Source organism: Sorex fumeus, unplaced genomic scaffold (genome assembly GCF_029834395.1).
Source record: "Sorex fumeus unplaced genomic scaffold, SorFum_2.1 ptg000013l, whole genome shotgun sequence".
NCBI lineage: Eukaryota > Metazoa > Chordata > Mammalia > Eulipotyphla > Soricidae > Sorex > Sorex fumeus.
In genome coordinates, this window is record NW_026606070.1 from 18,291,157 (window position 1) to 18,315,570 (window position 24,414).

The window sequence follows — 24,414 nt, forward strand, 5'->3', positions numbered from 1 at the left end:
CCTGGTATTGCTCAGGGACCAAAGGCAGAGCTGGGGATTGAACTATGGCTGGCCAGTTACAATGCAAGAAACTTAATTACTATGTACACTCTCTCAATCCTCAGGTTTATATTCTTGAATCATATAATCCGTATATGGCTTGACTACTTCTTGGAAAGCATTAGAAGTCTTTGCATTTTAGGAACGTTCACATTCAAAATTCAATTTCTAAAGGCAATGTAAAGAGGAATCAGAGATGTTTACATTTGCTTCTTTGGATTCTACAATTTTTAAATTGCTCACTACTACATGGTATTTATTTTTCTACATTATCATTTTTTGTTTATTTTGTTTTGGAACAGCACCTGATGGTGCTCAAGGCTTATTCCTGGGCTTTGCTTTCAGGGATCATTCATGGCAGGGCTAAGTGGACCATATGTAGTGCCAGAGACAGAACCTGGGTCAGCTTGGCGCAAGCACCTTATTTGCTGGACTATGTCTTCATTGCCTTAATTTTTTAAATCTAGAAAATGGTTTATAATACTATGTATTATTTAGTGGTATAAATTCACAACTCTTCAAAATATGTTATGATATTTGATGCTCCACCAAAATACCCATCTCTCTTTCATATTCCATTGGACTCTGCTACATTAGACTCTCTTCATCCTTTTCTTTCTGGTAACCCCAGTTCTGTAGTCTGAATCCAAACTATCAATATTCTTTTTGAGACAGTCAACAATTAATTTTTTAAAATCAATTTATTAGCAATTGAGTCAATTTCATATTTTGTAAGTGCAAAATGCCTGAACAGAAGAAATTTTACCTTTTTTTTTTCAAACTTATCAAGCTTCTTCAGATTTTGGTTTTACTTATCCTAAATTACAATATGTGGGGTGACTAGTAAATTTCATGACTTTTAAAAAAATTGTCAAGATAATAATTGGAGAAATCTTTTTTTAATTGAAAAAATCTTTATCTTATCTAAAAACATTGGTTTATGTACAAGATTGCATGCAATCTTAAATACAATCACCCCCAACAGATGAGATAAGATATAACAAATTGACAAGAATTTACTTCTAAAAATAGAGATGGGGGGCGGAAATCCAATGCAAACAGTGTAGACTTGATTGTTTGGCTCTATTTTAAGCAAAAGGGGAATACAATTCAGTTATTTTACCTACAGCATGTTTGAAAATTGACTTAAGTCTTGTGTGTCCCTCTCCTTACCCAAGCACAGACAGTCCTCGACCCTGCTCCTTTCTTATTAATAGGTAAATAATGTCAAACAGGAAAAGAACCCAAAATGAAATCTTGAGTGCTCTACAGCAGTCTCAAATCACGGGAAGCTAAGCAAAATAAGAGTCAACAGCCTCATCTAAATTATAAAAATATTCTAAATAGGTTAGATCAGGTCGTTTATGTTACTCCTATCTTTCAGAGTGATTTCATGCTTTTGGTCTTACCTATAGGTCTGAACAAATTGCACAGATCTCTTAAAGACTGGGTTTAACATATTAGCATAGACAACACCCAGAAACTACCTGCATTATCACTTTAGCTCTCTCACTGAGTCTGTGAGGCATGTTCTTCCTCATTACGACTCCATTAGCTACATTCTCCTCCCTCTTACCATCCACCATCTTTCCTGTGGTAGTTATTGGTGATGACTTCCTTTCCAATCTTAGACTTCAATTCTTACATTTTTTTAAAAATGGATAAGATAGAGGAAAAATTATTTCATTTTTTCTCACGTCTTACATATCTTATAACTTTTTAAGAGCATATTAACTCATTGTGACTGGGTATTTGGGATGTTATCAGACAAAAGATCTTCTGGCATATTCAGTAATGTTATTCAACAAATATGCCCTTTTTAGAGGAAAGCAAGCTTAGAATCCTTGCCTTTTAGGATTCTTCTTTCTCTGGTCAGCTATTTATTTTGGACTCTTCCTATATTCTTTAGTTCTTGGTTTAATAAAGAGCAGTCTAAATTTGGTCAGTAATATTGTTTTAAAATGAATTTCTCTTGGTTTTATTTAATTCAACTGTTCAGCTACCATTTTTTCCTTTTGATAACAAGAACTATTAAAAGATTTAAATTTACTTATAACTAAATTGTGCCAACATGAAAGATATGACTTACTGTCAGAGAACTTCTAAAAATTATGGAGTTTAAATTATTTTGTGTGTGTGTGTTGTATATCTTGTTTGTACTGTGGATTTTTTTCTATCACATTTTGAAGTTAGGAGTCGTTGTAGATGCCTACAACTGTATCAATATAGATTATCTCTTAAAGTAAAAGAAACACACAGTATTTGGATTGAAATACACATATCAGAATTGTACTTTTACACATATTCTACTGATGCATTAAAATTCTTAACTGCCTAACTGCAGAGGGAAAAAGAAAAACTTTTCACAACATATTTAACAAAAAAAATGACTATTATACCAAAAATACGAAGTAAGCTTTATTTTTACTGTAAATCTCTTTTCAGTATTTTATTTGTAGCCTAATACAGTATAATATTAAGTTAGATGATAGATTTTTCTAGAATATATGAGCAATTTTTTTGTTTATAGTTATAAAAGCAGTATTAATTAGAATATTAAATTCAATAAGTGCACACAATCTCCCTTTCTTTCGCTTAATAGTTTTACAAATTATTTTCATATTTATTATTTTTATTTGGGGGATTGGGTTACACATGGTGGTACTCAGAGCATACTCTTGACTCTTCTCAGGAATGACTCCTAGTGGTGCTCAGGTAACCAAATGCAGTACCAGTAACTTAACCTAGCATCATCCACATTTAAAGCAAGTGCCCAACCTCCTGTACTATCTCCTTGACCCTACAAATTATTTTTCTTTAATTGATGAGAATGACTGGGAGGTCACTCAGAGAGCTGAGTTTTAAACATGATGGAACCCTGGGTTGACTTCATGTACTGAATGAGTCCTCCTTCCACCTAGCACCATGAGCACTGACCTGGGAGTAACCCCTTGAGTATCATGGGGTAGGACCCCAAAACAAACAAAAATACTTAAAAATAAAACAATAAAAATGGTAAAAAGAAAGTTATTTGCAATAATATAATTAATCAGCCAAGTAATATTTATATACCTATGTTGTTATACCAACTAAAAGATTGTATTTTATGATAAATACAAATTTAACAAACATTTAACACCAACAACTTTAAACAACTCTATGAAAAAACTTATCCCTCTCAATCTTCCTTTGCAGAGTAAATTTAATAATCACTTTGTTTAAAGTATAAAATTTGTAAATTATTTTTGTAAAGTACTAAAGTTAAATTTAATTATTATTTATGATTTTATAACTACATAGGTTATTTTAGCTTCTAGGAATTAGATAATCTAACTCTAACAATTAAATACCAAAGACCCTTTTAATCTATACTTTTGACTTCAAAAAACAAAAAAATAGTTGCTACTTGAAAGATTGATAAAGCAAATAAAATATCATCTGGGTTGCCTGAGATTTTATTTAATTTGACAATAAGAACTCAGCATTTGGGGAGGAAATTCCAAGAATAAAGTTCTCTCAAACATCTTTGTATGTAGCACTGTAATCTACTCATTACCTCTCTGATACAGGGCCTTCAGATATGTGACAAAGATTCTAGGACATGTTAATCTTGTTTATTTAGTATGCAAATTATATTAGCCGTAAATGAGAACATTGTTGATCTCTTTTATCTAGGACATTGCATCTTAAACATAGCTCCTCCCTCTGAATTGCAAAACATCACTGAAATGTAAACTTTTATACAAGTCTTAGACAGAATAATAGCTACTTATGAAAAACAATGGTTTTAAGGCACACTAATGCATTTATCTATTTACTAGAAACTTTATGTCAACCATCTGTTCAATTTCCTGTGAAATATTTTGATGTATAACATGTTAAATGTAACTAGCATTTAATAAAAGTTCAGGTTGTTTTTAAATAACAAATAGCATTTGCATTGCTCTTTGTACTTTCTTTTTATTTTTTTTTATTTTATAAGGTAGTTCACAATATTTGAATACAGTCAATATTCAAACATCAATTCCACCACCATTACACCTTCCCACTACTATATTTGGGATATTTCCATACCAAGCCCCAATCCCTGTTCCAAAGCACAACCAAAATAATATATTTTGTATTGTCTGTTATGAAAAACCGGTGAAAATGCTATAGAAAAGTATTTATAGAGGAAACAGTGTGAAGATTGTTCTATTTTGGCAGGGGCCATTAAGAAATTCTTTAGGGTATCACTAACATGTTGCTAAAGGTTGAGTGATGTGAGCTTTTGTACATATTTCTGAAAATACGGATGTATTTCCCTCTATGATTTGTTGCCTACTATTTGAAATCCATCAAATGTGGTGTGGTACTCTTGGAGAATGGATAGGGAGTGTCTTATGATGTGTTGCACGGTCCAGGGATATGTTCACTTATACATGAGGCTCAGCCGGCCTTGAGCAAGGCAGCGATTGGGGTGTGGAGGTTTTCGGCTGCCAGAGATGGGTCACTTGGGTTGAGGAGGGCTCTCACGCATTCCCCTCTGGGGCACCCCACTCTTTGTTCTTTAAATAGCAGAGAAAATTGTGATATTTTTAGAATGGTATAGCAGAAATATTCAATAACAACATATTTATAAGGAAACTGTGCTTAACAGCTTATAATATCTTTATCAGTTACTAAGAATATTTTAATTCTACTTTTCTCCCCCTAAGTTATTCTGCCAAAGCTAGGCACAGTAGCAGTATATGATTTTTCAAGTAGCTTTTATGCTATGTTAAATGAGTAGAAACGAACATATTTTATCAAAAGAAACCGAGGAGTCAATAAAAATAAATTTGTGAGAAGCTTTTGGAAAATGTGTAAAATAAAATATCAAAACGAAAATAAAAACAGATTGGCATAGATGATATGGATTCAGACTACTGAATGGCATGTGGAAGGAACAGTGGAACTGATACTGTAATTTAGCATATTTCTTTACAACTTCTCATTAACAACACTTGACAGAAATCCTTGGATCATATTTGAGTCAAATAGATAACCAGCCTGTCACTTTATAATGAAATTCAAAAGCTTAGTGAAACAATATTGTTCTTATTGTTAGATAATATAAGCTGCTATTTGTTTTTAGTCTCAGAACTAAAGATAACTTCAGGTTAGAGTTTTGGTTTTCTTTTATTTCATTCCAGAAATTTATTGAAATTCTTAATTTATGTGTGTTAACATGTGTTCTTTAGAAAATACTGGCAACTTGTGAATCATGGATTCATTAAAATTCATATGCATATTTCATACTAATGGTTGCTTTATTAAATAAGCTTGCTCTGGGCTATAAACTATAAATACAACCTGTTTATCATTTCACCTTGATCATTAAAATCTATTAAATTTTGAATCAATATATGACTCAAAGGACTTAGAAATATTTTATAGCTAGAAAATAAAATATATGTTGTAATGAGTGCTTCCAAAGTGCAAAAGTATAAGTAAGATTTTTTCTTCAGTGCGTGGCAGGACTTTCATTATAAGTATTTTAATATATATTTCATATAAAATCCCTTGTATAATATAAAAATAAAATATGTGTCAAAAGACATCTGTCAAACAATAATTAGCTAAAATTGACTTTAAATTGAATATTTCTTGAAGCTTAAAAAATTTCTTCATAATACTGAAGATATTTTTAGCGTAAATAATTAAATTTTAGGGCTGAAGCTATAGTACAGTGGGTAGGGCATTTGCCTTGCACGTGGCTGACCCGGGTTCTATTCCTAGCATCCCATATGGTCCCCTGAGCACTGCCAGGAGTAACTTCTGAGTGCAAAGCCAGGAGTAATCCCTGTGCATAGCCAGAAGTGACTGAAAAAGCAAAAAAAAATTAAATTTTAAATATGTGTACTAATTTGGGTCTTTTTAAACTGCAGATAATAAAATTTCAACTCCTGGGGCCAGACTAATGGCACAGTGGGTAGGGCGTTTGCCTTGAACGTGGCTGACTTGGGTTCGATCCTCAGTTTGATAATATAGGGTCCCCGAAGCACCTCCAGGAGTAATTTCTGTGTGCAGAACCAGGAGTAATCCCTGAGTAACACTGGGTGTGACCCAAAAGGCCAAAATATATTAATAAATAAAATAAAATAGAGTCTCAACTCCAACTGGTTAAGAAAAATTGTTTTGGGTCACAGTGGTGCTCAGGGACTACTTCCTGCTTGCCATTGCTCATGGGTACACCATGCAAGGAATGGGATCCTGGCCTCTATGCGAAATATATTTTCAGCTATTGAGCAATCTGTCTGACCCCCACAATAAGAAAAAAAATGGTATTTAATATATTAGCAAATCTAAGGGCACAGCTTGCCTTGGCGGTATTTGATATAGTAATTCAAATATGTTATGGTGACCCTAGAAGTCATCCTGCTGTACAATGTCCAGAGGAAAAGAAAAGTAAACTTCTCTTACTTTGACATGTCTTAGAAGAGTCTTTCCTAGAAACCCAAATAACTTCCTCTTACATATCACTGTCTAGAATTGACTTGCATTCTCATAAATGAAAAATATTGACTTAGGGCATAGAAATCCAATTTGATGTGGGATGGTAATTATTTCTTTTTATAATTCAATTAATTGATCACTGATATTTATAAGGAGGCAAACACTAGTCAAAAACTTTTTGATTTTTAATGAGGACATCTACATTTCTATTTAAGATAACATCAAGTAACAGATGTAGCTGGGGTTAAGTACTCATGCTTCTTTTTTTGGTGAGACCTTTCTCTTTATTATTGTAAACTCATACTCAAAATTTTAAAAGGCAGTCCATCACTATGTTGGGGTGAATACTTTTTTCTGTCTATTTTGCTTCTGATAAACACAACAACTCAGAGTTTCGTGATGATAACTACTTTCAGAACTTAGAACTTCAAGTTTTTAGTCAGTCTTATTCTTATTTAAAAGATTAATTACAGAGGCCAGAGCCATAGTACAAGTGGGTAGAGTGTTTTCCTTGCATGCGTCGGACCCTGGTTGGGTTCCCAGCACTCAATATGGTCTTCCTGAACCAGCCAGGAGTGATCACTGAGGATAAGACACTGAGGATAGTATAGTATTAAGTAAAAAGAGGAGCTCTATATATAACTTGGAAGTGTAACAAGGACGCGTAACAAATAATAAATACGTACTATTTATTATTAATGCAGGATTGTAGAAAAATAAAATACAAAGGAAATATACACCTAGTAGGGGGTACATAGCATGTAACAGGATTACGTTAAATCCAAAGAGGACTTAAGAAGGGAGAAATTGTTTGTAGGGAGAAAGTTTGAAATTAACCATAGAAACAGGTTTCTATGGGTCTTGAACTGGATCTTGAGGAGCAGGTAGGATCCGAATGTGGGGGAGGAATAGAAAAGAGACCAAAGGAGTAGAGTCTTTAAGTGTCTGCAAGACTAGGAATCAAATATAGATCAGTATACAAAATACAAAAAAACTTTAAGTAAAATAGTAATTATTTGGCCGAAATTGTAGGTTTAAAGTGATGAGTTAATGCAATAGCATGTATGTTCAATTCAGTAGACAGTGGAGAGTCAGAGAAACCTGATCCAAAAAGAACTTTCCAAAATATCCCGATTTCTAGTGTCAGATCTTTTGCTGTGGAGATCACATGAAAACAAAGAAAATAACTTACTTATTCTAATTACTCAGGAAGGACATAATGAGACTAAACTTAACCCAAATCTTCGAGATTTATTACTTGTGAGCTTAAAGGTACATGTGTAGAACGCAGACATAATTTGCAATTCAAAATCATAGTCTTGAATGCAAATCCTTATCTCAATTCTTATACTTCTTAATTGTCTATTAAACTAATATAATGCACTATTGGGTGAAATTATTAACAAATTTTTTAAAAACATTAAAAGAAGTTTATATAAAATGTATCAATTTCCATCTTTAGTGAAATACTTCAAAGTAAACTTACACAAATTACTTCTCTCAAAATAACTTTTGGGCAGTTCTAAGCCATCATAATTCCAAGATGATAAAAATGTTGAATTGTAATAATTTTTATTGACTGATACATGTCAGAGTCTGTGCTTCGGACTTAATTTATATTATCTTAATGTAGTTCAAAAATTAGAGTCATTATCCACATGTTAGGGCAGAAGAAGTGAAGGTTATCAGGAAGTTATCTGCTGCTTGTGAGTATTGGGAAATATGTTCCACGGTTTCTTAATACTGCAGGCAAGAATGAATATTCATGAGACTTTGTAAAAAAATACTTGATCTGGAGAGATAGCACAGTGGGTAAGATGTGTCTTGCGTGTGGCCAACCAAGTTCACATAGCCAACCCAAATTCAATCCCTGGCACCACATATGATCAATCTCCTAAATCCTGCGAGGCGTGATCTCTGAGCACAAAGCCTAGGAGTAAGCCCTGAGCACCACTGGGTATAGCCCCCAAACAACAAATCATTTCTTTTGGTAAAAATACTTATTAGGAGATTAAATGTGAAAAAAGGTATAATTTCAATGTTACTGATGTGAATGAAAATTATCATCATAGATGTATAGACTTTCATGATCAAAAGTGGACTAGTGAGACAAGGAAACAAGGAAAAGAGCTGGTTCTGGGATTATAGTTTAGTTATAGTAGTGTATTACATTTAATACAATACAAAATTTATTTATTTATTTTTTATTTATTCATTTATTGAATCACTGTGGGAAAGGTTACAAAGCTTTCAGGTTTATGTCTCAGTCATGCAAATATCAAACACATTTCCCTTTACCAATACTTATTTTTTACCCTGAAGAACCCCAATAAAACCCCACCCCCCACCCCTCCCCGTCCCTGTGAGGCAGATGAATTCTAGTTAACACTCTATCTGCTTTGATTAGATTCATTGTTTCAATAAAAGATTCACCACTATTATTTAGAGTTTACCCCCCCCCCCTCCCAAATCAGACATGCTGAAAAAGCATTGTGAAGTGATTTGCTTTCTACAGCTGGGTTCAAGAATTAAATTTTGTTTTTGGATTTCTGCTATTTTACCTATACAATACAAAATTTATAAAAAAACATTTTTAATTGAGGATCTTCAACCTAAGTAAGGCATAAAATGGAATAAGCAAGGTATAAAATTAAATTAAAATTCATTATAACCTTGATATTTTGAAGGGATTGAATGCTGTCTTTGAGCAAAAAAAAAAAGTTGGTATTGTTCATTCCATTTTGGATTCCTGCAGAAGCCTTTATTTATTTATTTTTTATCTTATGAGGTAGTTCACAATATTTGATTACATTTTATATTCAAACACCAATCTCACCTCCATTACACTTTCCCACCACCATATTTGGATGTTTCCATCACAAGCCCCAATCCCTGTCCCAAAGCACAACCAAAATAATATATTTTGTGTTGTCTATTACGAAAAACCGCTGAAAATGCTACAAAAAAGTATCCAGAGAGGAAATAGTGTGAAGACTGTTCTGTTTTGGCAGGGGCCATTAACACATTCTTTAGGATATCACTAATATCTTGTTAAAAGTTGGGTGATGTGAGCTTTTGTATACATATCTGAAAATATGTATATATGCATATATATATTAACCTCTATGATTGGTTGTCTATTATTTGAACCCCATCAAATGTGGTGTGGCAGTCTTGAAAAATGGGTAGGGAGTGTCATTTTGTTACTAATTTTATTGAATCACCATGAGATAGTTATAAGCTTTCATGTTTGGGTTACAATCACACAATGATCAAACACCCATCCCTCCACCAGTGCACATTCCCCATCACCAATATCCCCGGTATAATCCCCCTTTCCTACCCTCCCTCTGCAGACCAATGGAACAGAGTTGATAATTCTGTCACAGACCCCCAAATATTTGACCACTTAATCTTTGACAAAGGAGCAAGAAATTTAAAGTGGAACAAGGAAAGCCTCTTCAACAAGTGGTGCTGGGAAAACTGGATAGCTACCTGCAAAAGAATGAACTCTGATCTCTGTCTCATGCCAGGCACAAAAGTCTGATCAAGGTGGGAGTGTCTTATGATGTGTCATGAGGCCGCCAATTCGGCCAAGTGGTCCAGGAATATGTTCACTCATGCATGAGGCTTGGCCTGAGCGTGTGGGGAACGGCCTTGAGCATGGTGGCAGTTGGATTCTGGAGGTTTTGGCTGCTGGGGTTGGATCTCTTGGGGTGGGGAGGTTTCTCATCTGCCTCCTCTGGGGCGCTCCGAGTGAAACAGCCTGGCACGGAGTCTGGTGGCATAGAAGCCTTTATTTTTAAGTTAAGAAAGACATACAAGAAAATAGAAAAATAGTTCACTGAATTAAAAAAATAAAATGGCTACCTTGAAAAGATGACTGAATTTAGTGACAACCTCAAAAAAACAGTGTCTTTTAAAAAAAAAGATAAGCAAGTTAGCAGCATTTTAGTAAAATTGATGCACAGAGAACTATATTACCAAGATTCACATAGATATTAAACATTACAATGACTACATTAAAATACACTATAATTTTTACTTATATTTAAATAAAAATATTTAAAATACATTAAATATCTCAATTTAGCTTACTCAAGTCATACTTTGTATCATTGATTCACAGAAAGCAGATCAAAACAAAAAAACAAACAAAAAACAGTCGTGACTTATTTCCACTGCGACCATTTATCTATGGGGAAACACTAGGCAGAAAGGATATTGTGTGTGTGGATATTGTTGAGGTTTAAGGATTCGTTAAGCATTAAAACTATATTTAAAATGATTATAATATGCTTCAGTTGCTACTTCTCTCTATTAACGTGTGTTTGTGTCTAGATTTTTTAAGGACAGTCATTAGCCTCAGTTAACCCATGTCATTAAAAGTGGCATTACTAATCTTGTGCATGACTAGAAATGACATTTCTTTGGAAAGAAGTAGAAAGAACTGTGCCCAAAATAAATATGTAATGTATATCTATACCTGAGATTGAATACAACTAGGTTGAGACATGTGTAGATCGTAGAAAGAATTTTCCCTCAGGGCTGCTGCCTCAAGAACATCTCATTAACACATACATACTTCTGTTGCACATGGAGGCGTGAACATCATTTAACTTAAACGTGGTTATTTACCTTTCCTTATTCCCAAGGCAGATATTTAGATTCTCCTCTCGATAATGTTAGTCATCTGATGGATACATTTAACTTACTTTAATTTTTACAGGATTCCCTTATAACATTTTAATAAGATTAGGAACAATTGAAGATATATGTTTTACCAGAAAGACATGTGAAAATGATCACAAAGCTTTGAATTATATCAATCACACTTTAATAAATAATATTTGTAGTTGAAAGAAAAATAACTCTCCTTGCAACTAAGACTTGGCCAATATATTCTTTCTTTTATTTTTGTTACTGAGCCAAACTAATATATGACTTCTTTTAAGTAAACTCCTGCTGCTCATGAATTCCGAGTAGCGTTGGTGGATTTAGGTGTAAAGCCAAAACCAGAAATTGTGGCTGAAATAGAATACACATACAGTTCTCAAAGACCTATGCTTTCATCGTCTATTATATAACTCCTATTAATACTTTCCAGTTCTTGAAAGATGTATTAGAAAATGCTTCTTACAGGTCCCTATCTTCCCTAAACAATAGGGGGATTTAATTGAGTCCTTTTTCATTAATTATTTTAAATGTTTTTGATATGTCATTCTCAATGGTGAGAGATGATACCTCATTGTCATCTTGATTTGTATTTCTCTGATAATAAGGGACAATGATCTCTTTTTCATATGTGTATTGGCAGTCTGTAGGTCTTTTTGGAAGTGTCTGTTCATCTCTTCTCCCCATTGTTTTGATGGGGTTATTGATTATTTGTTGCTGAGTTTTGTGAGCTTTCTGTAGATTTGGATAATATTCTTTTATTTGTGTGAATACCTTCTCCCAGTCAGCCAGATGACTGTTTGTTTTTGCCTGAATTTATTATCATTCAGAAACTTTTAAATTTAAAATAGTCCCACTTATTTTGTTCTGTTACCTTTGTGAGCGAAATCAGATCATTAAAGACACCTCAAATATACATATCTTGACACATTCTGCTCATATTTTTCTCAATGTATTTTTGTTTATTTGTTTTTGGTCTAGTATATAAATATTTGATACACGTTGAACTGATTTTGTGTATGATGTGAGATATGTATTCAGCTTCATTCTTCTTACAAGTTCTTGTCCAATTTCTCCAATGCCATTTGTGAAAGAAGCTTTCACTTGCTGCACTTCATGGCATGCTCTTCATGCATTCAACTCCATTGTCACAGAGTAGCCACCTATAAATCTAGAATTTATCAGTAGAGTTGCAAAAGTTTCTGTTGAAAAGAGTTAGTATTTGTAGAAGCAACCTGAACATGTTCTGTCTGGATGAAAGACATCTAAGGATTGGAAAAATATAATATGAGAGAAATGCGAAAAGATTGTGCTGAAGGCTCAATTTTGGGGAATCTTCAGGGTTATATTAAAGAATTCATATGTCAATGTGAAGCAGTATATGGTGAAACTCTACTATTAATTAATCAAAATGTGTCTTATACTCTCTCCATCCAGGGCACCTCTATTTTAAAGAGGTGTTGTATATTAAAGTTCCATAGGTATTACTTTGAGAATGGTCACACCCCCTTTTCACATTCTGCACCAAATTCTTAGCAAATCTGTCAGCAATAACTTCAATATGCACTCTCAGCCCAATCATTTGTCCCCTCACTGCTAGATTAGCCCAAGCCACTCTCATATCTTACACGAACTTTCACAATGGTCCCCTAACCAGTTTCCCAGACTCTTATGTAGCCCTTGATCCTCATAAAACAATTGTTCCATTCCATTGACCAAGACTCTTATGATGACTTCCTTTATGACTCATTTTCATTCTCATTCATTGTAGAGAAATCCTTAGGGTGACACCTAGGTTATGATCTGGTATCTCTTTCTGACCTCATTGTGATTGCTCACTTTATGCTGGCCGCGTTGCCCTTCTTCTCCTACAAATAGTCAACTTCCACTTCTCCCATTGTTTATAAGGTACTGACTTTCCTCAGATACCTGTCCCACTTCGCTCTTTCCATATCTTTTGCTCATAGCTTAGAAAAATATTTGCAGAGACCTTCTTTATCAACTTACTCCTCTTCTTATTCAAAGTTTATTTATTATCATCTTACATTTTACATTTCTGTTTAGATTTATTTCTTGCTCAGTTCTTCTCTATAAAGGAAGCTCAGGGCAGAGAGGAGGATCAGTTCTAATATAGCTAAAATAGTGCCCAAACAAGAAGATGCTTAACATAATATTACAAAGTTAGTAAATTGATGAAATAAAAGGTGTATTGTTATCAGTATACTTGGTTTTAATTGTAACTATAAATTTTTTTGCAACAGTAGAATAATTCTAATGACATTTTTAAAGACATCAAGCAGCAAAATATTTTTTGAGTCACCAGCATGTTTTTCCTTTTTTTTGGGGGGGGGGAATCACACCTGGTGATGCACAGGGGTTACTCCTGGCTTTGCACTCAGATATTACTCCTGGCAGTGCTCGGGGGACCATGTGGTATGCTGGAAATCGAACCCAGGTTGGCAGCGTGCAAGGCAAACGCCCTACCTATCTGCTGTACTATTGCTCTAGCCCCCAGCATGTTTCTAAGACATCAAAAAACTATAAAACAGATCTTACATTTTTTATTTTTTGCTTTTTGGGTCACACCCAGCAATGCTCAGGGGTTACTCCTGGCTTTTCACTTAGGAATTACTCCTGGCGGTGCTTGGGGGACCATATGGGATGCCGGATTGAACCCAGGTAAGCTGCATGCAAGGCAAATGCCCTACCCGCTGTGTGTGTATCGCTCTGGCCCCCCAGATCTTACGTTTTAAAGATTAACTTAGAATGCTAAATATTGTTTTTCTAACTGTTTTTGAAGGTGAAATTGACATTGCCTATCTGATAACATAAAGTTATTTCTGAGTGCCTTACAAAATGCTTTCAAAGATCAACTAGATAGGAGGTAGTATGGGCTAAAAAAAAAAAGATCAACTAGCCAAAAATAGAAATGGATTTTACACTAGACATAGAATTCACAAGTATAAAAACTAAATTTTTATCTTTATTTGGCAATTTTGGGACAACCTGCTCTGCTCAGGGCTTACTTCTGGTTATGTACTCAGGAGTCATCCTTGGCAAATCATATCTGGTGCTGGGGGTTGAATCTAGGTTGCTGCACACAGAAATGACCTTAATACTTGTACTCTCTCTCGATCTTAAAAAAAGTTTTAAAGGAATTTAAAGAACACCTTTAAAAAATACTTATCACTAGTATTCTGAAATGCCCCATATCTTTTACACAAGATTATATTATGTAAATTGAGTTGAATAAGTTTAATGCCTCACCCCCATTGCACAGAGCTCTTATTCATTCCCATAAAAGAGCAAGATGCTGTGTAATTTCTGCTCAGACTGTGCAACTTAGCCCTTATCCATTGCTTGCCAAACCTATCCTCTTCTTGCCAAACCAGTCATATCTAACTGATAATGAAGCTAATTTTGATGACGAATTTATAGTTATAATTTCCCAAGATTAATATCACTTTGCTTGCTTTTTATGTTTCTGTTGTCATTCATCATCATGACATTTTTAGCTATGCCCTCGTATGCCTTTGGATTAAAACCAAGGATATTTCTTGCCGGATACATTGACGATTTACATTTCTATTTTTTATAATTTTGTTTTCAAATCCAAAGCAATTTCCCCATCATCAATAAAAATACCAGTGTCATCGCTACTTAGATAGTTATATCATGAAAGGAAAGAGATGAGCTTAACAACACAATTATCTTCTCTCTTTTTCTACCCTTCATTTTGCCAAGGTATCTGATTCACAATTTTCCAGTACTCCCAATAGGCTTTCCAAACAAAGAGATCTCACAAACACAAAAAAGAGTTTATTGCAGTCAAATGAACTAAATTTGACTATTTAAAACATTGAATTTACTTCCCAAATTTTCTTAAACTCTTATTTTTCATGCCCCACTCATTCTGAGTGTTAAGACAGTTCATTTTCTTTGACTCTGAAATAAATTCTACAGAACGCTTCTGTTTAGAAAGATGCTTTATGACTATGAAAAGTTTTATATTTGCAATCAAAGGACAACAGGGGCCCCTTGATTCTAACACTAGAATCTAACACTAGTTACATAAACATTGTTCCAGCTCAAATGCCATTATGTCCAGAGAAATCTTTTATTTATGCATTACTGTGCTTTTCCCACAACAACTTTCATTATACAACTCTCCATGTTTTATTACTTGGACTTGTAACCTTTGATTTTCTCTAAAGAATGTTTGATTTTACTGGTTTATGTATCTATACTCTCCCATTTTAAGCCCTTTGGAAATAGAGCATCATCAGGGGTGGTACTGTGCCATACCTGGCTATGCTCAGGGCATAACTTCTCTGTTATTGTTCAGGGATCACTCCTGGAGGGACTCTCATGATCACGATCACGATCATCCTGTTGTTCGTCGATTACCTCGAGCAGGCATTAGTAACGTCTCCTTCTTCCTAGCCCAGAGATTTTAAAAGAGCCATTTCAATGCTCTTTCAGGTTTAGGAGAATGAAACCCATCATTGTTACTGGTATTTGGCATAGTGAGTACGACACGGGAAGTTTTCTAGACTCTGCCATGTGGGCAGGATACTTTTGGTAGCCTGCCAGGTTCTCCAAAGGAAAAATGAAATAATAAGATGTCACTTGGCCACAAATGCAGCCGTGCGCTTCCGGGAGCTGGGTTTTATAGTCTCTGCGTCTTGGCCGTGGATGGGACCAACCTGGTGCTGGCAGCAGCTGGTGGGTGTGACGCCTACCTACTGGAAGATGGGGGGTCTGGGTGGAGAAGGCCCAGTCCCAATCCGAGCAGGCTTGGAGATCTCAGTTCCAGGACCTGCATGCCTGGGTTCCTCTGCCAGTTCTTTCATGCATGAGGCTTGTCCGGAAGCGTGGAGAGTGGTCCCAGCATGGCCGTGGCTTGTTCCAGAGGTTCTCAGCTGCTGGGGCTCTGCTGGGGGGGGGGGTAAGGGGGGAGGGAAACTCGGCCCGGTCCCCTCCAAGGGGCCCCAGTGAGGACAGCCAGGCGCGAGGGCAGGAGACTCTAGGAGGGACTCTAGGACCCATATGTAGTGTCACAGATTGAACCTGAGGGGTTACATGGTAGGCATGAGTCTTACTCTCTGTACTGTCTATTCCATACCAACATAAAGGTAAAAAAGGTAAAGGCCCTCCCGTTGATCGTCGATTTTGCTCGAGCAGGCCCAGTAACGTCTCCATTGGAGACTTTGTTGTTACTGTGTTTGACATATCGAATACTCTCAGTAGCTTGCCGGGCTCTTTGAGAGGGGCGGAGGAATCGAACTCGGGTTGGCCATGTTGGCCGCTTGTAAGGTGAATACCCTACCACTGTGCTATCGCTCACATATACTAAAATTGGAACGATACAGAGAAGATTAGCATGGCCCCTGCGCAAGGATGACACGCAAATTCGTGAAGCGTTCCATACCAACATAACACCATTCTAATGACTTTTGTATCCCGGATTGATATTATAGCGGGTAGGGCGTTTGCCTTGCATGTGGCCTACCCAGGTTTGATTCTTCCACCCCTGTTGGAGAGCCCGGCAAGCTACTGAGAGTTTCCCACCTGCACGGCAGAGCCTGGCAAGCTCCTCATGGCATATTCGATATGCCAAAAACAGTAACAGTAAGTCTCGCAAGGGAGACCTTACTGGTGCTCTCTCAAGCAAATCGATAAACAAAGGGAGAACAGTGCTACAGTGCATTGACTGTAATATATTAGAATCAAAATAATAGGCTCTTCATTGGAAGTAAGTATAACAAGAGGACATTTAATAATGTGGATATGTTCCAAGTAAGACTTTGCTTAGTTAGTACAAGTTTACAATGTTAATTTTTATCTCAAGAAATCAACTATTAATATATAGTAAGGGGTCTTTAACATACTCATGTGGTAGAACTCTGTTACAGAAAGTGCTGTAAAGTCTATTTAGAGTTCAGAAAAAGTAGGTAAGATATAAATTTACCTTTGCACTGACAAAGTTTTGTAGTGAAAATTATACATATATATTTTATTACATAATATATGTGATTATACTATAATTATTTATGCTCTCTATAACTATGAACGGCCCTATTATTTATTTTTAATCACCTCCCTTAGGGCTGGGAATTTAGGTGAAAGGGATGTTGTGGATGCTTTGCATCTAGGATGCCCAATTTCAATCTCTGATACCACCTCGTTCCCCAAACACTGCTGGGAGTACTGAGATGGAAATAGCACCTGAATACTTCCAGGTATGGCTCTCCCCAGAAAGAGGAAAAAACAAAACACACATATATAATACAGAACTTATTTTGTTATACAGATATATATGTATATATGTCTAAAACAAAGGGTTTTTGTGTGATATATATATGTATATGTATAGTTTGCGCCAAAGCTATAGAATTCAATTATTTCAGAGAAGCTGAGAATTAATCAATCAATGCTACCAGTCAGGACTTGTCAATAATGCTGATTATTTAATACGAATAATATTTTTATTATGTAATAAGACTTTCTGGAGATACAGCTTAGAGCATATGCAAACATATACTAATTGTAATTTTAAGTCTAGAAATGAGAAATTGCTATTAACATATTTCAGTCATGAATTGGTTGGAATAGTAATTTTGTAATAAAATAAACCAGAACAAAATAAAAGAGAGTTAAGGTGTAAAAAGAAGCACAGAACTATACCAAGCCATCCTCCAAAATTATCTCAGATTAGCAACTTAAGTCATATTGAGTTAAATTACAGGGAGAAATTGAATCCTAAATCTGAGTTTAAAACCTAAACCTTCACTATGTAAATTTATAATAATGACACCAGAGAATACATAACAGTGAAGTGATAATTGATGTGTAAGAAAGTTTCCTCCAGTCTGGGGATGTCTCTGTTATCATTTGAATGTCCTCCAATAACTCTTAAAATAAAGATCAACCATGTAGTTTAATGTAACTCTAAGTGGGCAAAAATGATAACTCTGAAAATTCTGAAATAAGAATATATTATGAACCAAGAGACTGTCTTTATTGTCATGATATTTTAAAATTCATTATTCTTTAATCTGACTAAAATACTATGATACATCTATGATTTTCATATTTTATTAGATTTTTAAATAGTTTTTCTGTTTGGTTTCTTGCATTTCAATCAATAATCTAAAAGAAATACCTAGAAAAAAGTATACAATTTAAATAAAAAAGTGAAAACAACAGAATCAAGAAAATTGGCATGATATACCATTTAAAATAATTGTTCTTAAAATCAAAACATTAATAAAACAATATAAGAAAAGCTGATGTGAGCTAAGTTATTATAAAAATAAAAATAAAATAATAAAGGCCCTCCCGTTGATCGTCGATTTGCTCGAGCGGGCCCAGTAACGTCTCCATTGGAGACTTTGTTGTTACTGTGTCTGGCATATCCAATACTCTCGGTAGCTTGCCGGGCTCTCCGAGAGGGATGGAGGAATCGAACTCGGGTCGGCCATGTTGGCTGCGTGCAAGGCAGACGCCCTACCCGCTCACATAAATAAAACCAAATTTGTAAGAACGTTGAAGAAAATATTGCGGGTGTGTATAAAATAGATATTTTCTGATAGTTGATAACATAACATTTTAGCTTTGTTGCTATTATTTGGTATTTTCATTTGTATTGAGAAGATTGTTGAGCAATTGAGGATCCCTATTTTCTCATGCAAAAAAGGCTGGATTAGATTGATAAATTTTAAGATCACCTTACCGCAGTAGCGTTTTATAGTATTTTTTAATGTTTGCTCTTAGGTTCTCACTGTTTATCAATTCTCTTCAGAAAATGTTTTTTTATTCTCTCCTGAGCACAATGAACATTTTAATAATCATTACTTTGAACTCTTTTTATGTTTACTGTTTGTCTGACTATTCCGAGCAGTGCTCAGGGCTTACTCTTGCTTAAGGGTCACTCTTGGCAGAGCTCAGGGGACCCATATGCGTAGATGGGAAGCAAATAAGGTTCAGCTACTATTGTCTACAAGGCAAACACTTATTTCCTGTATTGTCTCTATAGTTTTGATTTTTTAAATGTAGGCGTATTGCTATTTATTAATTTTGAATTTTTTAACAGGTAAATTAGTTATATTCATTTAATTGGTGTGTTTTTTTCTTCATAAGATTTTTATCTTAATCTTTCATTTGGGACTTTTTTGTCTATTTATTTTACTTGATTCTCTGTGTTGGCTTCTTTGGGTTAGATTAAATAACCACTTTCCCCACTCTTAAGGTCCTGTGTAAAAGATTCCCATTCAACTCTAACTCTGTTTTTTCACAAATTTCCATGACTAAGTTTTCTATTTCATTTATTTTTTGGATGCTCCCAAGCAATGCACATGAAGCTTGGGAGCTCCATCAGTAATTCTCGCCAACTAGGCTGGGAGTTTCAAGCAAAAGCTATGGATGAGGTTCTACTCAGATTTTTCAGTACAAGAATCATTTGGGACACCCTCAGCCATGCTCAGGCACATCTAGGGATACACCCGCCTGATGCCAGGGAACCATGTAGCACTGGCATTCAAATCCATGTTGTGCTCAGAATCACGCAAAAATTCTTTCTCTGACCCACTCGTTGTTAAGCCATCAACCAAATGAAGTTGAAGAACTCCAGCTAAATTTACCTCTTCCTCTCCACATTATTACTTCAGCTTTAGTTAGGCCGTCCTATCTCTCTCGTGCACCTTCAAAATGACCTTTAACTTTAAAGATTTATTTCCCGTTAACTGCATCCTTATACGTCCTTATACATCTTTGTTCATTTTAAATCCTTATTGTTAAAAACTTTTACTGAAGCTCCATATCCTACAAAGTTAATGTCAAAGTTTTGATGCAGCAAGAACTTATCTTCTTCCTAGCAAGCAATGTTGTCAAATACTTAAATGGTGAACACGGTTTAAAGGACTGTGGTTTCTCTGAGGGCAAATATCATGCTTTATATATATATATTTTATTGTCATACTAATTATTAGTAACGAATACTATTTCACATACCATTTCTCTCTCCCTCTATCTCCCTCCCTCCTCCCCTTTCTTTCTTTCTTCCTTTTTCTTTCTTTCTTTCTTTCTTTCTTTCTTTCTTTCTTTCTTTCTTTCTATCTTTCTTTCTTTCCTTCCTTTCTTTCCTTTCTTTTCTTTCTCTCTTTCTTGTTGAGGTGGGGGAAATAAAGCACATTTTATTTTCTCTAAATTTAAAAAGTTTTCTTATACTGAGAATTTTGTGTATGTGCCATGGGCTAGAGCGATAGTACAGTGGTACTTTGTTTGCCTTGCACCTGGCTGGCCTGGCAGACCCGGGTTCAATTCCTCCGCCCCTCTCAGAGAGCCCGGCAAGCTACCAAGAGAATCTTGCCCGCATGAAAAGCCTGGCAAGCTACCCGTGACATATTCGATATGCCAAACACAGCAACAAGTCTCACAATGGAGATGTTACTGGGTCCGTTCAAGCAATCAATGAACAATGGGAGGACAGTGCTACAGTGCCAAAGTTCCCAGGCCCTCAATACATGCAAAACATGCAACCTAGCACTATCTTCTTCCCTGACCTCTATATACCTAGTAAATTATTACCCAAGTTTAATCATGTCACCTTGATAAAATCTCCTCACACTCAGCCTTTCTCCAGATTTATTGTGCTCTCTCTCTCTCTCTCTCTCTCTCTCTCTCTCTCTTGTTTTTGAGTCACACCTGGTGTTGCTGAGAGCTTATCTCTGACTCTGTGTTCATGTTGGTACTTGGAAACCATATGGGGTGCTTGGGATAGGACCTGAGTCAACCACATCAAGGCCAGCATCCTACCAGCGGTGCTATTTCTCCAGACCCCATTTTCTCTTTTTGACCAGTTTTCCATGGACACATTTTATATTCTATACTAATTACTTGTAATCAGGTGTATTTATCTATATCGTCATTAAACATTGTATCTTAAGTATAAAGACTATGTACTAAAGTTTTTATAACTCAATAGATATAGATAATGTTACTAAACATTATAATGTAGTATGTATTATTTCAGGTAATTTCTATGATTATATTTAATAAATAAATTCTTAAGAGATATTGTTAGATAAAATTAAAACCGAAAACTTGGGCCAGCGACATGAAATTGAGAGCAGGGCACTCATCTTAACTGTGACCTAGCCAGGTTTGATTCTCAGCACCTGTGTTTGGTTCCCTGTACCCCGTTAGGAGTGAGCCTGGAGCACAGAGTCAGGTGTGATCCCTGAGTATAGACAAGTGTAGCCTCTAAACCAAAATATGTAAATAAATAGCATATGAAACTATCTTACTACCAAAATAATAAACTTTGAATCTTACATGAAAATTCAGAAAATTAAATGCCAACTTTTAAACTGGATAAAGATAATTTAACTGAGAAGATATTTTGAGTGGTAAGAAGTACCAGAGTGGACAAGAGTAAGAATCAATGGGAAGTTGTCAGGAGACCAGACATTTATCAAGTACAGTTCACAATTTGTGATTTCACTGGGAGGTGCTAATAAAATGCAAATAGTTCTTCAAAGTAATATTTAAAATAAGTCATTAAGAAGACTGACTCACAGAATAGCATATTAAAATATTGTATTTAAATTAAGTAAAACTGAGGTTATCATTATAGGACTTTAAAATTTCCTTATTAAATATAAAATTTTTAAATAAATTACCATTTTTAAAGTGTCTTTACTTCAAGTTGACAAAATATCAGATGAAATCTAGAAGGAAGACATTCTTAACCTGAATATTAACATCCTTGAATGTCAACATCAATAGGAATTAACCCTTTGGGGCCAGAGCGATAGTACAGTGGTAGGACATTGGTTTTGCATGTGGCTGACCTTGTAAAATCTCTGGCATTGCGTAGGGTTTCCTGAGCTCCCCCAGGAGTGATTCCTGAATATAGGGCCAGGAGTAAGCCCTGAACATAGCCAAGTGTCACCTAAAAGCAAACAAAGAAACAAACCACAACAAAAGAAGAATGTTAACCAAAACTTTATATTGTAACTGGGAATAGTATAGAAGTGGTAACTTTACATTTTCAATACCCAACAATGTATTGTTATTTAGCATATGTACTCTTTTCTGAAACATAACAAGTGGAGATATAATAGAGCCACAGTGATTTTTTAATTGCTTTTTTATTTATTTCTATTATCACAGACCACTTGAATTTTCAGAAGGTGATTATCCACAAATCGAATATCAAAGAAGACAACAGTATTGGGACTCCATTCGTCTTGCTCTTTTCACTTTGGCAATTGTAGCAATCATAGGAATTGCAATTGGCATAGTTACTCATTTTGTTTCTGAGGGTAAGTATTCAGGTCACATTTCTATTGCCTAAGTGCTCCATGACTTAATATCTTGAAATTCTGTTATATAAAAATGTCATTTGCATGATATTAACATTCTAATTGCTAATATTTTAGTGACATTAAATTATAGCTTTGCTAAGTATTGAGTTCTGTGCTACTGCTTTTCATCCAGTGAAGTTTACTTCATACATTAATTACTACAGGGATACAAAAGTCTCTCTCTCTCTCTCTCTCTCTCTCTCTCTCTCTCTCTCTCTCTTTTAATGTTCCAACACCTATCCCTTCACAGGTGCACATTTTCCACCACCAATGTCCTGTTTCCTTCTGACACCTTCCCCAATGCCTCTATGGCAGGCACTTTTCTTCCTTCTTTCTTTCTTTCTTTCTTTCTTTCTTTCTTTCTTTCTTTCTTTCTTTCTTTCTTTCTTTCATCGTCCCCACCCCCACCTCTCTCTCTTTCTCTCTCTCTCTCTCTTTCATTTTGGGTATTATGATTTGAAATACAGACACTAAAAAGGACCAGATAGAGACACAGAGAAGGGATAAGAAAGAAATATGATAATGATAATTGGAAATGATCGTGGTGGACAAGATTATTTAGTGTTGTTGAATGTAGGTAAAGGGATACACATGATAAACTTTCAGAATACATTCATCTAAAAGAATCACATATTTTAGGAACTGGAGAAATAGTACAAGTATTAAGGTGCATGCCTTGCATGAAGTTGACCACTGTACTATTCTTGGCACTCTGTGGTCCCCAGATCATTGCCAGGTGCCAGGTGCAGCTCTGGAAGTCTCTAAACACTACTGGCTGTGAACCTGCTGGTCCCTGAGCATCACTGGGATGGCCTGGATAATCCCTGGCACTGCAGGACAGAGCAGTACCACATACTTTGGGCCTCACAATGAACAACCCACAGGCTGGCCTGAACATTACTTGCTAGGCTTCTTACCTTTGAAAAAATGTACTTTTAGTTTTTAAATTAAAAATGAGCAAAGATTAGACTCAGTAAAAATAACATGATGTACTATTTAAGGTAGTTATTTTAAAAATCAAAATATTAAAAATTTCCAAGAAAGGCTGATTGAGAGAAATTATCATAGCCTCACATAAATAAAAAGAAATTTCTAAAAGCTCTGAGAGAGAAAATGTTTTCCAACAGTCAGTTAACCTTCTGATTCTCTATTACTTCATAGACTTATGAAATAAATGGATAAGCCAAGTTACCTTCAATAATTGTGTTGTCCTTGTTATTGTATTTATTTATATATTGTTTGCATTCAGAGATAGTGAAGAGGGGGGCTGGAGAAAAAGTGTAACAAATAGGGCACTTGCCTTGCACATGGTTGACCTGGTTTGATCTCTGGTACCCCATATGGTCCCCCAACCCCACCAGAAATGATTCCTGAGGATAGATAGAGCAGGAAGTAAGCTCTACTTAAGCATTACTGGGTCTGGTCCCCAAACAAACAAACAAAAAGATAGTAGTACAGTGTTAAGCCTTTCCACCCCATGAAAGCAGTTGTTTATGGAAAAAGAAAAAAATAACAGCTAAACTTAGACACTGAATTTATAAGCTGTCTGGATTTTTTTTTATTAACCTAGAGTTGTATATTTTTCAACATATTTTTTATGATTTTTTTTAGAATTATTCAATTCTAAAAAAAATCAACTTTTAGAATTTTTTATTGTATATTTGCCATTAGTGGGAAAAATGAGTTTTATAATTTGGAGATAATTTAAACAATTTTGTTTTCAGAATTATAAATTTACAAAATTCAGAATTTTTTTATTTTTTTATTATTTTTTTAAATTATTTTTAGTGAAACGCCATGAGGTACAGTTGTAGATTTACAATTATTTGTGCTTGGGTTTCGATTATACAATGAT

The 24,414-nt window shown here is 35.1% G+C and overlaps 1 protein-coding gene and 1 non-coding gene across 2 annotated transcripts in view; both read left to right on the forward strand.

The window, feature by feature from the left end:
• Window positions 1–24,414, forward strand: part of LOC130020588 (transmembrane protease serine 11F-like) — a 115,886-nt gene that overhangs the window by 42,919 nt on the left and 48,553 nt on the right. The window contains exon 2 of the mRNA XM_056111180.1: window positions 22,366–22,517. Coding sequence (XP_055967155.1) covers window positions 22,366–22,517 — 152 coding nt within the window. The remainder of the gene's footprint in view (window positions 1–22,365; window positions 22,518–24,414) is intronic.
• LOC130020872 (U6 spliceosomal RNA) lies at window positions 16,524–16,625 on the forward strand. Its single transcript, XR_008792067.1, has one exon. It is a non-coding gene; the product is annotated as a U6 spliceosomal RNA (small nuclear RNA).